Consider the following 18,325-nt stretch of genomic DNA (forward strand, 5'->3'; position numbering starts at 1 on the left):
TGCGTTTAAGAATACAGGTAATATTACAGAATCACAAAGGTATATGCAGTGGGTTTACAATAGTGCAGGTATGGCATAAATAAGGCAGAACAAGTATACAAAATATACATAAGATCCTGGAAGTCAATAGGGTGAAAATTAGACATCATGATCTTTTAGCCATTGAATCAAATTGTGTCTGAATTGCCGGTAGGGGAGATCTTCCCTTAGAGCAGAAGGAAGGGAATTCCAAAATTGTGCTGCTTTGACAGCGAAGCTGCTCCCGCCAGATTTAATAAGTTTGAATCTGGGTACTAGCAGGAGGTTGGAGTTAGCTTTTCTTAGGGGGCGAGAGGCTGTTTGTCTGGTGAATCTATCTATGAGATATTGCGGGGCTGCGTGGTTGAGACATTTGTATGTGAGTGATGCTGTTTTGAGGATGATTTTGTCTTTTGTTGTGAGCCAGTTACTAGATCTCCTGAGATCTGAAATATGGGCGCTCTTAGGGACGTTTAGGGCGGCTCTCAGGGCATTGTTTTGGAGTGTCTGTATTTTAGCAGTGATGTATTTGTTACTGCCTATGTAGAGGGCATTGCAGTAATCTAGTTTCAATATGATTAGTGCTCTTGCTAGAATGACACAGTTATTAGCTGAGAGGAAAGGCTTGGCAGCTCTAATTAACTTGCAGGTGTAGGAAGTAGCTGAAGCCATGGCATTCACTTGTTCACCAAAGGTGAGGGTAGAGTCTATGTAGAAACCAAGGGTTTTAACTACTTTGGCCACAGTAATGATGTTATTGTCGATTGTGAAGGCGTCATAGTTGGGGCCTAGTTTTTTAATGTTGGAAGAAGTGCCTAGAATGAGGAGGTCACTTTTGTCATCATTCAGGCATAGACCGTGGGAGGCCATCCATGCCCGGATGATGAGGTAGACTCTGTTCACAAAGGCCAAATCCTTGTCATAATCTCCCATCAGTGTATCATCTGCATAATTAATGCAGGTGATACCACGACCGTCTAGATCATCAAAAAGGGGCTTTGTAGAGGGTAGGAGATACACATGATCCTTGGGGTACGCCGTATGAGATGGGTGCAGGGTCTGCAGCTGCTAGAGGGGAGAAGACTTGCATTGTCCTGTTATCTAAGAAGGCCTGGATCCATGCGACTGCTTCATGGGATCCATGCAGGCTGTCGTGAGCATGTGGTTGCAAAGTATTGCGTGGTCCACCAGGTCAAATGCCGCAGAGAGCTTGAGGAGTAATAAGAGTGAAGTCGTGCCTTTATCTCTTAGGGTGTCTATTTGTGCCTTAAGGTCTAGGAGTACAGTCTCAGTACCATGCTGTGGTCTGAAGCCGGACTGTCGGACTCCTAGGAGGTGGTTAAGTTCCAAGTGGTGCTGAATTTGTAGGTAGGCTACCTTGTCCAGGATTTTCAGTAGGAACGGCAAAGCGGTTATGGGGCGGTAATTGGTAGGGATGGAGGGGCCCAAGGTTTGCTTTTTGAGGAGGGTGAGGACCCAGGAATGTTTCAAATTGCTAGGTATGGTACCTGAAGTGAAGGAGGCGTTTATACGTTTAGTGATGAAGGGTGAGAGTTCACGAGCAGCGTCTTTTATGATTTGGGCTGGACATGGGTCGCCCTGGCAGTTGGAGGGTTTAAGAGTGAGGATGACTTTCTCGACTTCTTTGGTGGAAACGTTGCGGAAGTGGAAGGGCGGGGTGTCAGGTGTGGGTGGAGGAGGTGTGGATTTCAAAGTTGCTAATGGATTCATGGTAGTCTTGGGGGGTGCCTATGTTGACAGTATTAGGGGTAGTTATGGAAGCTTTTTTGTTGTGAATCTCGTTGTACTTTTCTACCATGGAGGTAGGGTAGGACTGATCTGAGATGGAGTTTAAGGTGGGTAGAATAAGAGGGATGAGGTTTTCAGGGGTGATATTTTTTTTTATTTGTAGTAGGTGCAGTGGGAGCTAGGATGCTGTTGTTGGTGGGTGTGGTGGCGTCTAAGGTGAAAGATACCATATGGTGGTCGGACCAAGACAACGGCACTATAGAAGTGATGGTGATTGGGCAATTATGTGCGGCAATCCAATCGAGGGTCCTTCCTTTGATGTGTGTAAATCCTAGTTCCTAGTTGTAGTGCATTAGGGTCACATGGGTCATTAAATCCGAGGTTGAAGTCGCCTAGGGTAAGATAATGGGTGGAATTCTTTAGATTATCAGATAATAGATTCATAAGGTCTTCCTCAAAGGAACCTAAGGGGCCTGGTGGGCGGTATATGAGGTGAATAGTAATAGTTTGGTTATTGGCAATAGTGAGTTTAGTTGTGAGGGATTCAAAGGAGGTGGTATTGTGGGGTGAGGAAGGTCTTAGGGCTAGGTGATTTTTGATAATTATAGCAAGGCCACCCCCTCTAGACGCGGTGCGATCCATGCGTATAAGAGTGTAATTATCTGGGATGGCTAGCATGATTGCTGGACCAGCTGCGGGATGAAGCCAGGATTCTGTGATGGCCAAGAGATCTAGGTTCTCATTTTGGATGATGTCCGCTATTTCAGTGGCATGGGCTACCATAGAGCGGGCGTTTATTAGGGCGCCTTTTAGTCCAGGTAAGGTAGTTGGGAAAGAGGGCGGCTGGATTTTGTGTTGGCATTTTGGGGGGAGATGGGATCCCTGAAGATTCGACTGTTGAGTTGTAGTCTGTGTTGGCCAATGTTATCTGTGTGGTGTGGAGTGTTGGTGGTATGCATGGTATGCCTATTGTGATTGGAGGTGGGTTTGGCCTTAGATAGCGGGTCATAAATTCTTGGGAGTCTGGCGCAGAGTCTTAAGTTGCGCTGTTGGAGGCTACAAGGATTAGTGGCCATGGTGGTTTGCTCCTGGGGTACACTTCCGTGAGGTAGCTGGGTCTGTGGCTGGGATAAGTTTGAGATCTGTAGGGTGGTCAAATAGAGGATAGTTCTGAGTAGAACTGTGTAGAGTAGTGGTAGATACATAGTAAGCTATTGTGGTTGGCTTGGGGTACTGGCCACCTGGATGTGATTACTCGGACAGGCAACCTGACTGCAGTTACTTGGACAGGCAGCCTAAATGCAATTACCAGGACAGGCAGCCTAAATGCAATTACCAGGACAGGTAGCGTAAATACAATTACTAGGAAAGGCAATCTAAATGCAGTTACTAGGTAGCAAGAGGATACATAACAGGCGGCCTGATAACGGATTCTCTGAGCCAAAATAACTGAGGCAACAGGCAGGAATAGCTGAGCATTTGCTAGTGGCTAGTGGTCGTTGATAGTGAACTAGAAAGCAAAGTTGCTAACGCAGGTAAGGCGAGTAGAGCTAGGCATTGATGGGAAACTGTTTTGCATGTGCCGGCATGTGCAGGCATCCTAAATGCAAATATGGGCAGCACAATATCTGAGTACGGGCAACACAATAGCTAAGCATAGGGCTATACATGCTGAGTATGGGCGACACAATAGCTAGGTGTGGGCGACACAATAGGTAGACATAGGGCTAAGCATGCTAGGTACAGGCAACATAATGGCTAGGTGTGGGCAGCATCATGGCTAAGTTTAGGCAACACAATAGCAGAATATGGGCACACAATAGCAAGGTATAGGCAGCAGGAATGTTGGGTATAGGCAGCCCGGGGCTACACATAGCAGGCTATTTGTCAGGCAGGCTCACTATTAACATTGATTGGTATCCAGCGTATGCATGAGCATGGGGCTTAGAAGTATGTTTCTCCAGCATGGGGTCTGGCATGGATTCACATGCTCATGAATATTCCCCGTCATCAGGCTGGGAATCCTCGGTAAATTAAAAACCAGTATCAGTTTCGTTTCTGATCTGTCTTTCGTAGTAGTAACCAATCACTGATCTCTGCGTCATACTGACCACAGCCAATGACTGCCCTCTACCTAAGCCCCGCCTCTGGCAGCCATCTTCAGATTTTTACCGCACGTTCAAGTGTTGGGATCCTCGTGCTATTGCTCTCGAGCGTTAGTGCTATTTTTTCATGTTTTTTTCTCAAAAACTTCGATTTTTCGGTCAAGAGAGCCTCAAGCTCCACCGTTTCTTCATCCGATCAACGGGGACCCGTGTCGGATTCGTCTACGCCCCTCAAGGGTGAAGATTTCGTCGAGCCACGCTTTTGGAGGACTCCAGAAGTTTCTCAGGCCCATCTCGGACATGGCCCAGGAGAAGGGAAGCTCGACGCCCGGAAAGCTGTTCAGGGTCTGCCCTGGATGCCAGCTTCAGAATGTCTTTAAGGAGGACGAACACTCCTTTTGTCTGTACTGTCTACATGAGGACAAGACGCACGTGGAGAAGGACTGGGCGTTTTGCGGCAATATGTCGGAGCGGACCATGAAGGACCACCATCAACGTCTCGCCAACTGGCTGGAAGGGAAGAGCCCGTCAGGCGAGAAGAAGAAGAAGAAATCCGAGCGGTCTTCTAAGACCTTTGAGGATGTCCCGGCGACGGGGGTCCAACAAAAGGCCAAGCACCGCGAGTTCGCTGGCACCGGGAGCGCCGAACGGTCGGGCTCTATGGGCGCCAGGCAGGGCGCATCCTCCCCGGCACCATCAACCATGAGCCAACGCTCTGGTTCGGGTAAGAGGAAGGCCGAGCACCCGGCGAAGCTCCTGGAGAGGCCCCGGTCGAGCTCGAAGGCCCCATTGGAGGGAGAGCGAGGCAGTGCCCCTCCCCCCAAGGAGAAGGTGGTGAGCGCACCTAAGGTGGTGAAAGCCTTAATCCATCCGGCCAAGGCCTCTATCGAGACAGTCGCGGCGGCCCTGGCTCAGCCTGTGGAGGCTACACCAGTGGTGGCGACCTCGGGGCTCAGAGTCTCCCTACCACCGCAGAGGGAGTCCTCTTTTATGCCCATCGACAGGACCCCCGTGAAACCTCCGACGGAGAAGAAAAAGGGGGGGCAGGAGGTCGTCGTGGATTCGGCCTCACCCTCTGAGGAAGAGCTGATCGAAGTCTTAAGCCACGGCGTTGGCGTGGAAGAAGACCAGCCCGTCGGGAGGGACCCCGACGTGGGAGACGACGATAACGTCGAGGGTGCCGACGGGGCCCCTGACCGCCCTTCGGAATCCCCTCAACCAGTGCCGCAAGACAACTCGGCGGCCATTTTGTTGGCTATACAGTCCTTATGCTCGGAGATAAGGACGAGACTGCCGTTACCACCAGCGGAGGAACCACTCCCGACGGGGGACCCGGAGCCAGGCCCTCCCCCTAGAGAAGAAGGATTCATCCTCCACCTCCTTTTCAGCCATCGCGCCCTGGTCAGCCCTCCTCCCCGTCCACGACTCGTGGGGATGATACGGGGACTGACACGGCCGCGACGGGTACGGACGACGAGGTTTACGATGAGAATCTGCCGTCGTCACCTCCCACCCGGGCTTCCCCGCCCGACGAGATTGGATCGTTTCACTCCATGATCGCCAGGGCATCCGAGCTTTTCCAGCTCTGCCCGGAAGAGAAGAAGAAGGAAGGTTTCCTTTATCAACGGTGCAAGGCCAAGAGGAAGACGGTCCTCTCCGTGCCTCTACTGGACGATATTTGGGATGAGGGCCTTGCCCTCCTCAAGAACCCATCCACGACGCCGGCTAGAAGGGATCGGTACGAGAAGAAGTGCTGTCATGTCTCTGCTTCCAAAAGATCAGGACTTGCCCGACTCCCTTGGAAGCAGACCCATAACCCCGGTTCCGAGTGCCAGCCAGTCCCAATAGGGACCTTTTGGACCCTGTCATGGCGCCAGTGGCACCAGGCTCATAAAGATGCCCAGTCCCAGCTCTGGAAGCGCCGGGCTCATAATGCTTGGGTGGACTTACGTGCAGCAGACCATGCTGCTTACTTACCTGCCAGTTGAACCCCTGATCCTCTTCTGTTTGGGACTACATTTCCTGTTGGGTGGGGCAGGAGCCACTCCCTAGGTTCAGAACACTGGAACTCTTCTGGAAAGCAGGAACTCTTTTCTTACCTAGGCGTGGCTGTGGAAGGAGACACCTAAGCACTACAGGAGGCTATTTAAACCACACCCGATGGATGAATCTTGCTTTGCGTTATTCTGCATTCTCTGCAGCAGAACACTCATCGTGTCTTCTGCTTCTGATCCTGGGCCTAAGGGAACAAAGGCATACCATCCTGGAATCCAGTCTTCAGCAGCACCTGTAAAGACAAAGAAAGAACAGGTTAGCACTACGGTCTTCAGTGGCAGCGCATCTCTTACCTGGTCCAGCGGCTGTCACCAACGCCTCGCGCTGCATTCCGGCATCTGAAAGACAAAGGCTTACCTACTCTTCGCATGCTCCGGAGGTCTTCGCACTGCATTCCGGCATCTGAAAGACAAAAGCTTACCAGCTCTTCGCACGCTCCGGAGGCCTTCGGCGCTGCATCCCGCATCTGAAAGACAAAAGAAGGTGCGTTTAAAGACATTGGGCAACTTTATTACTCACGTGCCATTACTCCTTCCCACGCCGAATCCAGTGGGTATTCCAGCACCCTTCAGCTTCTCTAAAGCTCCGAACTTGTACCTGCAAGATAAAAGGGACAGTTAGTGCGCATCGTGAAGCAGGCTACAAGCGCTTACTTACGTGCTTCCAGGCGCTTCTATTCCTCACGCGGGTTCGATCCTCAACTCTCATCAACCCGCCATCCGCCATCGCCGGAACCCTGCAAAACAAGAGATATCATTACAAAAGACTTTTAAGACATTTGAAGTGCCCAGAACTTACCGTTCGTGCAGTTAACGACGGACAGCAGTCCTCTGAGGTCAAGAGGCCTGCACCCTTATCCAGTGAAGAAACTGGTTACGGCACCCTGCCCCGAGGCAGATGGAGAGCTCGGCGTTCACTTACCTAAGGTGAGGGTGTTAACCTTTGGGGTTCTACAGGAGAAGAGAAAGGGAAGAGGAGAGAGGCACCCAATAACCCCAGTTCATTAATCCCATATTTTCTATCTGCAGACATCTTACTCTTCGAGTCAGACATACAGTGCACAGAGGTCCAGCCCAAAGAGCCAACCGTGTGTTACACATCACCTTTGAAGATACGGCATTCACCCAGTCAAGACCGGCGCCTCTGCGGGAATCAGGTGAGCGTTACAAGTACCGGGTCCCGGACGCGGCCCCCTTGTGCCTTCGGGCACAGCCAACCCTGGACTCGGTCGTCTCTGCGGCGGTCAGGAAGAAAGCGGGGTGGGCGCGGCCTCTACGTCGACCTCCCCGCCGGACAGCGAGGGAAAGAAATTGGATACGATGGGACGCAGGGTCATCTCGTCTGCAGCGACGACGATTAAGGCGGCCAACGCCTTGGCTACGACAGGGAGTTGTGGTACAAACTGGCCCCCCTGCTGGACTTCCTACCGGACGACAAGAGGGCGGATGCCCTAGAGATCTTGCAGGAAGGAGAGGTGGCGTCGGACCACACCTTTACGATTGCGACAGACATCGCTGACACTGGATTTCGCCAGTTGGGCAACGGCGTGTGCCTTAGGCGGCGTGGATGGCTCAAGGCTACTCACTTCCGTCAGGACGTGCAGACCAGAGTCTTGGACATGCCGTTCGACGGAAACAACCTGTTTGGGAAAACAGTGGACGATTCCCTTCAAGCCATCAAGGCAGACACGGAGACGGCCCGGGCTCTTGGGGTTCTCCAGCAACGGCGGCCGCCCTTTCGGAGCAGCGGAGGCAAACAGGGTGCCTCCAAAGGTTCCGGCGGCAGATTTTCCACCTACCGTCAAGCGGCCCGTTCGTCATCGCAGGAAGCTTACAGGGGACGAGGCAAGTCGGGCGGACCCCGCCGTCGTCGCCAAGGAGGTCAAGGCGGCAAAGCCTCGTCGAAGCAGGACTGAACCGGCCGTGGGGCTGGGCCCCCACCGAAGCACCCCGGTGGGAGGCCGGCTGGCGAGCTTCGTCAGCGTGTGGGAGTCCATCTCCACTGACTGTTGGGTGCTGGACGCCCTAGCCCAGGGTCACGTCTAAAGAGGTGCCCGAGCGTCCCCCGTGTGGCCAGGAAAGAACATCACGTCCCTCAACTTCTCTTGGAGGTAAAGGCGATGCTCAGGAAGGGCACCATCGAGCTCGTCCCAAAGAGGCTTCGGGGCTCCGGAGTTTACTCAAGATACTTCCTCGTGAAGAAGAAGATGGGAGGATGGCGTCCCATCCTGGACCTACGACGACTGAACAAATTCATCAAGGCACAGAAGTTCAGGATGGTCACCCTCCAACACGTCCTGGGTCAGCTGGAGGAGGGCGATTTCCTGTCGTCGTTGGATTTGGAGGATGCCTACTTCCATATTCCCATCCTAAAGGGACACCGAAAGTTTCTCAGGTTCGTGGTCCAAGGGTGTTACTATCAGTTCAGAGCCCTTCCCTTCGGACTGAGGTAGACACCCAGGGTGTTCACCAAGTGCCTCGCACCGGTGGCGGCGCAGCTGCGCCGAGAGGGGATCCACGTCTACCCCAACCTCGATGACTGGCTCATCCGAGCGAAGACGAAGGAGCTCGCCGTGGAGCACACGGCAAGGACCGTCCAACTTCTCACGGACCTGGGATTCTCCATAAACTACGCCAAGTCCCACCTGGTGCCCGCGCAAGACGCACTGTTTCTGGGAGCGAAGCGCGACACAGTGTCGCTTCTGGCCTATCCGTCGGAGGGAAGGACGAGGGCCATTTTGGGCAAGGTGCAGCGGATGCTGGTTGCGGACGCGGCCAGAGTGAGGTCCATCAAGTCCCTCCTCGGAATGATGTCTTCTTGCATTTACCTCATCCCCCTGTGCAGGCTCCGGATGCGCCCGTTGCAGGAGTTCCTGGACGCGCGCTGGATCCAGACGACGGGCAGCTTCGAGGAGAGGATCACACTCGACAAGAGTTTCCGACGAGCGATCCGGTGGTGGGGCACCCGCGCGCATCTGACGGCGGGCATGGACTTCCAGACCCCCGGCCACCAGGAGACAGTGACCACGGATGCCTCCCTGTAAGGGTGGGGAGCGCACACCGAAAATGTGCACGCGAGAGGCCTTTGGCTCCCGACGGAGAAGTCCCTCCATATCAACATCCTGGAGCTCCGTGCAGTGTTTTGGGCCCTCAGGTCCTTCCTTCCGTCCCTCAAGGGCAAGGTGGTGAGGATCTTCACCGACAACACCACCACCATGTTCTACATCAGGAAACAGGGCGGAACCAGGTCCCCGGCCCTGTCCAGGGAGGCGCAGGATCTGTGGCATTGGGCCGTCACCCAAGGGATGTTTCTGGTGCCGTTTCATCTGGCAGGGATAAAAAACACCATCGCCGACTCACACAGCAGGGAGCTGCGCTCATGCCACGAGTGGGAACTACGACAGGATATAGTGGACCGCCTCTTGCAACGGTGGGGCACACCCCAGATCGAACTGTTCGCGACGGCGACAAACTCCAAGTGCCGGAGGTTCGCCAGCAGGTTTCCCCAGCCGAGGAGCATGGGCGATGCTTTCTCGTTCCCCTGGGAGGGCCTGTTTCTATACGCGTTCCCTTCATTGCCATTGCTGGCAATGAAGAGAGGTCATGGTGCAGGATGATCCTCGTCGAACCTGCGTGGCCGAGGCAGATATGGTTCCCGGACCTTCTGTCAGCGTCCCCGTCAATCAAGCTGCCAGTGGACGCGGATCATCTCTCCAGGGAAGGAGGCGCCATCCTCCATCACGACCCGAAGTCGCTGAACTTGCAGGCCTGGCTCCTGCCGCGTTAGAGTTTGGAGGATACGACATACCGGCTGACTGCAGAGAGGTTCTTGCAAAGGCCAGGGCGTCCTCAACTCTTAAATGCTACGGACACAAATGGAAGAGGTTCTCTGTCTGGTGCCACACACAGAAGATTAACCCTCTACGGATTACGGCTCCCCAAGTACTGCCGTACCTCCCGGCGCTGGCCAAGGCTGGACTGGCGCACGCGTCCATCAAGAGTCATCTTGCTGCAATCTCCCGATACACCAGAACCACGGGACGGACGTCTTTGTGGTCTCATCGTCTGGTGAAAGAGTTCATGAAGGGACTGTTCAGATCGTTCCCGCCGGTGAAGGCTCCGGCCCCGGCGTGGGAGCTCAACGTGGTGCTGACCAAGCTCATGGGACCTCCGTTCGAGCCTCTGCACTCGGCTCTGTTGAAGTTCTTGTCGTGGAAAACAGCGTTTCTTGTGGCCATCACCTCCGCACGACGGGTGGGAGAGATCCAGGCCCTTTCCTGCAAGACCCCGTACTTGACTTTTCACGACACAAGGGTAGTGCTCAGGACGCACCCCTCCTTCATGCCCAAGGTGCCGTCGGACTTCCACCTCAACAAACCCTTGGTGTTGCCTGTTTTCTTCCCGTCGCCTTTGTCGCCGGCTGAAAGGACTTTGCACTGGATGTGGCTAGAGCGCTGAAGTTCTACGTGGACCGCACAAAGTGTTTTTGGAAGACGTCACAACTCTTTGTGAACTTTGGACCTGTCAATCAGGGGAAGGCTCTCTCGAAGGCTTCCATTTCCAGATGGCTCTCCGGCTGTATCATGTACTGTCATCGGTTGGCAAACCGACCGCTGCCTGGCCGTCCGAGAGCCCATTCCACCAGAGCGATCGCAGCTACCACGGCGTTCCTATCTGGTGTGCCCTTGCTGGACATCTGCATGGCTGCTATGTGGAGGTTGACGCACACCTTCACGAAATTCTACTGCGTCGATCGGGATTCCAGGGAGGAGTCCAGGGTCGGCCAAGCAGTGCTGCGCAACCTGTTCGCCTAAGGTGAGCCTGGTGAGGAGGTAAGATTTGCTTAATGTTGAGTTTGATGTAGTGCTTAATGTTGAGCCTTTGCCACCTCCCGTGGTTGTGCATGTGTGTACTGCTGTGTATTCTTTATTCATGAGCATGTGAATCCATGCCAGACCCAATGCTGGAGAAGGAACAAGTTACTTACCTGTAACTGTTGTTCTCCAGCATGGGTCTGGCATGGATTCACATGCGAACCCTCCCGCCTACCCCTCTGCGGCTCTTCACTTGGTCATACTGCCACTTCACGTGCTACCAAATCTGAAGATGGCTGCCAGAGGCGGGGCTTAGGTAGAGGGCAGTCATTGGCTGTGGTCAGTATGACGCAGAGATCAGTGATTGGTTACTACTACGAAAGACAGATCAGAAACGAAACTGATACTGGTTTTTTCTTTACCGGTGATTCCCAGCCTGACGACGGGGAATATTCATGAGCATGTGAATCCATGCCAGACCCATGCTGGAGAACAACAGTTACAGGTAAGTAACTTGTTCCTTGCAATAGAGTATAATCATAATGGATAAAGAAACATAGTGAAGGGGCGCACAGAGCGGACAGAAGAGTTTGGACTCCTGTAATGGCAAGGTGATGGCAAAGACAGCGGCAAAGTACAGAAGTCTGGGAGAGATACCTTAGAATTGTCTTGGTGTTAGGTACATGTTTAGAGGACAGTGGCACAACAGCCAGTCAGTGCTCAGTAGTGACTATTGGACCTGGTTAGGCAGTGGGGGTAAGATCCTTGTAGCGGTTGGCCAACCTGGGGAGTAATAGGTGCCTCTTGGTTTCAGGCGGATGGTGGTGGACACAAAGTTACTGATATTAGCATCAGAATGCTACAAATGTTGAATTTTGCTTTTAATGCTATTAATGGTATGTTGTGTGCGGTAATATGGCGGCACAAGCATACGTTTTCGAATTGCACGTGCAGCGGATGCAGCGCTTACCATTTGATGTCTAGTGCGCAGGACATCCGCTGCTTCTACACGGTCAGATGCGACTAGGTAGAACTCCTGCTCCGTGGGCTGCAGCTGGTGGGAACGTCGCACTGAAGATCTAGGTCGTCTTGCATGTTATGTAGAGCGGCGTAAGAGGGGAAGCTGTGGGGATTTTTCGGGCAGAGGTTTTGGGCGATGGCGACTGGAAGTACTGGACAGGCTGGGACAGGCGAAGTGCCTTCCTTATCGTGCCGGCTTCGCCTTCCGGCGATTCACAATAGGCTGTTTAAGCCTCAGTAAGGCCAATCAGCTGAAGGGGCGGGCTGCTGGCAGGCAAGGGGCCGGATTCACAGGTAAATTATGGCAACATCCATCTTTGAGTGGAAAGAACCCTCGTGGTTCTTGATGGCGGCGATCCCAGGTGGTAGCTTTTTCCTTCAATTGGCAGCTTTCTCCTAGCTAATTATGGATGGCTTTGTTTCTGTCCTTTACATCTCGGCGAAAATGGGATTTTCATTAAAGTGCACTCCATGCACAGGTCAGGTACATAATAGTGTACGTGTTGCAGGGTGATGCACCCCAAGCCTTACCAGCTGTGAGAGCAGGGTGTGTGTGGGTGGTGCTGCTCCTGCAGCACAGTGTGAGCTCCGGCTCCACTGGATGGCTTGATGGCTTGTGGATTGTAACAATTGAATTCAAACTAATGAGAATCAAAAAGAATGATTATTAATAGTAATAGGACCCTGTGATGCATGGGAGCGTCCCATAATTCTTTCATCAAGTACAATGTTAAGCAGTGAATGAATTAAGTTCAAAACGGTGAACGTATTCACTGGTACATTGAAAATAAATGTCGTTATTACAAATATTTTCAAAACAAAGACTGATTTCTATGTGAATTTGGTTCTCCTATATTAGGAGACACAGATGATTTAGTCCTTTTTTAATGTGAACATTGAATGAAATTAATAAATACACAGGCGGTTCCTGCGATTCGTCATCACGGACACTATCAATTCAACTCCTCACCCATGGTTTTCACCAAGCTGATGGCAGTGCTGGCGGCATATCTCAGGAGATCCGGTGTTCACGTATTCTCATACCTGGGTGACTGACTGGTCCGAGGAAGGTCTCCAGAGCGGGAAACATGTTGAGAGTTGTTGCTCCAAACGCACACCAAGCATTACTACTTGATGTAGCACGTGGTTCGGATATTCGATTTGAGGTTTTGCAGAGCTCCCTTGTTTTAAGGGCTTTCATCCCGCTTGTGAACACTGTACTGCTTTGGGAGTCTATCTGATGAGGAATCTGCAGGAGAATGCAGTCCATTGAAGGCGAAAATTACTATAATTGGTTGTCCTCTTCTGCTCGGATGAGTTTATGAACAGTTATGTGTTGCTGTTGTAATTCTGTCAGTCACTGACTTTCAGTACAGTCCTGTTCCTCAAAGAAATAAAACAATTCAAAAAAGTGTTTTTTGGGGTTATTTTGAGCCCGAATTCTATGGATTTTTCCTACGTGTGCTGAGCTGAAGGAGGGGCAGGGTGAGGAAGTGATGTACAGGGAATAGTGATGTAGTATATATTGTGGCAGGTCAAGTCAAGAGTGATCAAAGGTCGTGTTGTACTACGCCCCTTGTCGAAAAATGTTTCTAAGCAGCTGACTCTTGATGAGGAATCTGCGGGAAAATAATCCATAGAAAGAACCTTATCAGTAAGTAATTTTTCCTTCTCTCTCGTTAGTAGTGAAACACAAGACCTTGTTGATGATACTGACATTACAATCACTGACTCTTTCAACAGTAAAGCCCTCTTAGATGATTGTGATTGGTCATTTATAACGCGCTTGGTTTCGAAGGACCTATCCATGCAGCAATCTTTACCCACAAAGCCTTCATCAGCAGGGAATCAATCCGCCACAGCAAATAACTTGTCTCATGAGATGAACACAGTACCCTGCGAGCAGACATTGCCATTGACAAGGCCATCCACAGAAATTATATCCCAGATGCCAACGTTCAGTATCAGATCAGAATCTGGAGAAGAGCTCTCACATTCAAGTCAAGTCAATTCAATAACTGCACCCTGAGGTGACTTCTGAGGCTGGGCTGCACATTTCCTCATTTACTTCTGATGTCACTTCAAACGATGTTTCCAAGACTATTGCAAACATGGGGCTAGGAAACCTACTAAGAATTTTTTGAGGTCCAGGAGAAGTATGATTCCCCCACAAAATATGGAACTTCTGTCGCTCATAGAGTCATGCCAAACACACTACATCAGCATCTAGAGTTGCATGCATTGATTCAAGGCACAACTTGGAAGAATTGTAGCTTCACCTTGGTGCCATTCAAGAGTACTGATTTTATTGAACTGTGAACTTAGTGGAATTGGGTCTGACCGCTCCTATTACTGGTCACTGTTGTTCTACTCCCCTTTTTAGGGTGGTGCACTTGGTGCAGAACCTCGCCTCCTCACTGACCTTCCTCATGTGTGCCTCTTGGACGGCACTGTACCTTATGTGGCAAAATGCTTCTTATTTTGTTAATTCCATTTTCCTACAATTCTTTACACTGGTGTATTCCTGGCAGTACACACAAGTCCCTTGTCTCTTTTCACTGTTCCCTCCCTTTTATCTTTATTAGGTTCTCACACCCCACCCCCTTGCAGTGTGCATATTAGCAGGGGCACTAGAGTCCCATCTCTTCTTTCTCATGACTTCTTTTACCGTCCCTTGCAAGGTGATATACTTAGTACTAAAGTCCCTCTCCTCTTATCACTCATCACCTGGTTTGTTCCCCTTTCAGAGCAGTGTACCTGGTGCGGCACAAGGAGACTCGACAGCGTTTCGCCATGAAGAAGATCAACAAGCAGAACTTGATCTTGCGCAACCAGATCCAGCAGGCCTTCGTAGAGAGGGACATTCTCACCTTCGCCGAGAATCCCTTTGTGGTCAGCATGTTTTGCTCCTTTGAGACCAAGCGTCACCTCTGCATGGTTATGGAGTATGTTGAAGGTAAGGCTGGATCTCCAGGTTGGAGGAATACTCAGGGTAGTATTCACAGCAGCATGTCAGGCATTGCAAGCAGAGTTCCTTTCTGACCACTCAGTGTCCTCCTCTAAAGCCTGGCTAGAAGCTTCTCACATTCCCACGTTTACTTGTTTTGTTGCTTTTAGATGCTTTCTATTTGCTTATCTGCACTGGGTGCAGTAGGCTGCCCATGAAAGATGTTATCTCATACCCTACATTTTCTGCCAGTCCTAAACCTTTTTCTCCACAGTAGGGAAGGCAGGGATCCTCTCTTCATATCCCTTGAGTACAACAAGATTCATGTTTTAGCCTAAACGTCACCTGCATGTGAGTGTTAGTTGAGCACTTGGTATGGCCCATCACAGTAGTTTGCAGTCCCTAAATCTTATGGTATTGCTGCACAGATTTAACCCTAAATTTTGGTTCCTTGCTCCTAACCCAGTGGGTTTCTTGTAAGAATAAGAAATTAAGCTGAAGCCTCGAGAATTCCTTCACCACTAATGACCTTTTAGTGGGGGAGTTCAGACCTCGCACATTTAAAGATCCCACCGTCAAATACTGAAGTGTATCATCCATCAAAGAGAGTTTTAAAGCACACAATCCCCAACAGGGAGCACACAGCGACTTCTTCCCCACATGGTTTCAGAGCCTCATACCAGCCCGCAGAGCCCCTCAAAACTCCAAATGATCCCAGAACTCTTGGAGAATAACTAAAACCAAACTTGTATAAACAAACCCCAACACCCCTCCCCACTCCCCACCCACCCATCCCCTGAACGCCTGAGTACCAAGCAACTCTGTCTTGCCACTTGGCCAGGCCACCAGTGTCTCCCCCCTCCGGGGACTCGGATCTCCCACAAACCTCAGCAAGAGCGCCCCCTCCCCCGAAAACCAACGTCAGACCATGGGGTCTATTCAGACAGGAAGCCCTCAGCCACGGCCCCCACGGGAACCTCCGTGGGCTCCCCTAAGACTACCAGACTAAAACAGAAGAAAAAAGAACCCCCAACCCTCTAAAGGCAGATATAAACACAAGTGCAAGAGTCGGACAAGAACCTCAACCATTAGTTGAAGCCGGAGCCACCCTCCTGAACTTCCTATGGCCTCGGACTTTCCGCCTCTCCTTGGAGGCACCGTGACCCGCAGGACCAGACGGGGCTCACTCACGATCCTGGTCCGAAATGGCTATGGTCGGTTCACCCAAAAGCTAGCGGGACACCTTGCCGATATCCTCCTCAGTGACCACTGCATACTTGTAGCCCTCCAGCTCAAAAGAAAGCGAGAAAGGGTACCCCCACCGATACCGCACACCTTTAGCTTGCAAAATTTTTGTTGGAGGAGAGCACAGCCGACGTCTTGTCAAAGTGAGGGCAAAGTGAGACCCTTGCTCCCTTCCCACTCCACTGGGCCATTGCTCCCTCCCACTCCACTGGGCCCTTTCTGCATGTCAACTCAAGAATTTTGCTTTTCTCAGAAAAATAGTGGAACCGCACAAGAATCGACCTAGAGCCTCTGCTAGAAGCGCCAGCCCTGTGCGCACTGTCGATGGTTGGTTCACTAGTGTTGGAGTCATCAAAGAGCAACCTCACCACCGCCTTAACAGCCCTGGCAATGTCCGACTGCGTTTCCCCCTCGCGTTCCGGAAGATCCAGAAATCGTAGGTTGCAACAACGCTCCCTATTTTCCAAAATGTCGATTTTCAGGGCACACTTCTCCTCCCTTCTCTCGAGATCCGCCAGACGCGAGTCGAACGGAGCCTCCGGGATGTCCATCGAGGTCGTGTTAGCTTCCAATGTTTGGACCCTGTTGTCAATGGTGTCCACCTTTTTATCAAGAGTGTCCAGCCGCACTGCTATATCCGCTCTGAAGCCCCGAATTTCCTCCAGAAGGGCTCCCATGCCCTTGGCGACAGAATTAGCATCCGCCACTTCCGGGTGAGCAGGGGAAGCCATTGCTGAGTGGGGAGGAAGGTCTGGGGGCAGACGGCAAAACTTCTCCAAGGCTCCTGTCCAGCTCATGGACTTACACAACTCTCCGGATTCCGGGTTGGACCTTCTGAAATGACAACCCAGTATGGAATCAATACAAACGGGGCGGGGAGGCCAGCCCCGACGCGAAAGACCCAAAGGGACCCGCCAGATGAAGAGTATGTTGAGGGCTCAGGGTTCCCCACTACTTCAACATGGGGTCTGGGGCGAGCCCATCAAAATTCAGATCACCCCCCTACTGCAGCTACAATCCGGGCCTCAGGGCTATCCCCTAACCCCTTCACCCATTTGCTCCCGCTCAGCCAGTAGCAGAGCCACTTTCTGGATGCCCAGCCCAAGTTCCAACTCTCCTGCCAAAGTAGAGCAATGAGGTATTTTAATTCACTGGGAGTATGTGCTTGCAGAGGCGGCGTCAGCCCTTCAACAGTTAAGCAGCAAACCCGGCTGCACAGCAATACCCACAGTGGGCGTCTCAGAACCCAGGGGCCAGCGCTGCCCAACTTCACACCACACTCCCTCCAGCAGGTCCCTGGGCAGCAGGACAGCAATCAAGTGTGGGCGCCAAGCGTTAACAGGAGGCCCCCTCGCCCAAGCCGGGGACGTCTCGGTGCAGCCCAATGGCTCGCGCGCCTTCTCACCGTAGGATGTCCCTCCACATATCCAGAGGTCACTGCCAGCGTGGGTGTGTCCGGAGGCCTCCAGGTCCGGCCCGCATATCCTGGTGATCACGCCCTCCACCGAGGAGCCGACCAGGGAGATCTACACCACTTCCAAATTGACTCCCGTCTGCCGGCTAGCCCCTCGGGACCACCAGGAACACAACTCCGCCCGGCCCGCGACTCCGCTCTATCCCGCGGGCACCACTGCTCCAGCTATTCTCCTGCTCTCTGCTTGAGAGCTCTGCTAGGAGGCCGCCCACCAACTTCGAGGGCAGCCTCCGTGCCCCTCCCCCCCGCTGAAGGGGCTGCACCGTCGTGTATTTGTATTTTATTTATTTGTATAGCGCACAAGGCCCAAGGGCATCCGGGCGCATTTCTTGGCATAATAAAGGAATAACACAATATTAGTTTCAGTTAAGAGAAACAAAGCACAGTGTACAGGAAATACAAAAAAGTAAAATAACAATGTACGGTGAGTGCTATGTATACAGTGGCATTATACATAGTATACAATATGATGTGCAGCAATATCTACAGTTCCCATGAACATAAATACAAACGCTGGGCAAGTAGCGAACCGATAAGGTCCCAAAGTGGATTTAGGCTTGTGTAGTGGATAACCACAGTTTGGTTTTTTGTTTGAAGAGGGTTGGAGAGTGTTCGGATCTGATAGTTAATGTAATCGAATTCCATAATTTGGAGGCGAGGACTGGGAAGCTTGCAACCCCGGCTTTCTGCAGTTTGTATCTAGGGATTGTCAGGCAGTGTGCTTGTGCAGATCTGTGAAGCCAGGTAGGCGAGTAGTGAGAGAAACGGGAGGCAAGATAAATGGGGGCCTGATCGTTATGACATTTATGTGTGGGGGTAAGAGATTTCAGAGAAATTCTTTGTGTTACTGAGAGCCAGTGTAGGCTTCTCCTTGTTTCAGAGATGTGTCAAGATCTGGC

General features: G+C 51.7%; 1 protein-coding gene across 3 annotated transcripts in view; it reads left to right on the plus strand.

The window, feature by feature from the left end:
* MAST1 (microtubule associated serine/threonine kinase 1) overlaps window positions 1-18,325 on the plus strand; it is a 1,484,042-nt gene that overhangs the window by 953,624 nt on the left and 512,093 nt on the right. For all 3 annotated transcript variants that reach the window (XM_069604134.1, XM_069604135.1, XM_069604136.1), the window contains one exon: window positions 14,508-14,716. In XM_069604134.1, the coding sequence (XP_069460235.1) occupies window positions 14,508-14,716 (209 nt within the window). The remainder of the gene's footprint in view (window positions 1-14,507; window positions 14,717-18,325) is intronic.

This window comes from Ambystoma mexicanum, chromosome 3q (genome assembly GCF_040938575.1).
Source record: "Ambystoma mexicanum isolate Mex_15411 chromosome 3q, UKY_AmexF1_1, whole genome shotgun sequence".
NCBI lineage: Eukaryota > Metazoa > Chordata > Amphibia > Caudata > Ambystomatidae > Ambystoma > Ambystoma mexicanum.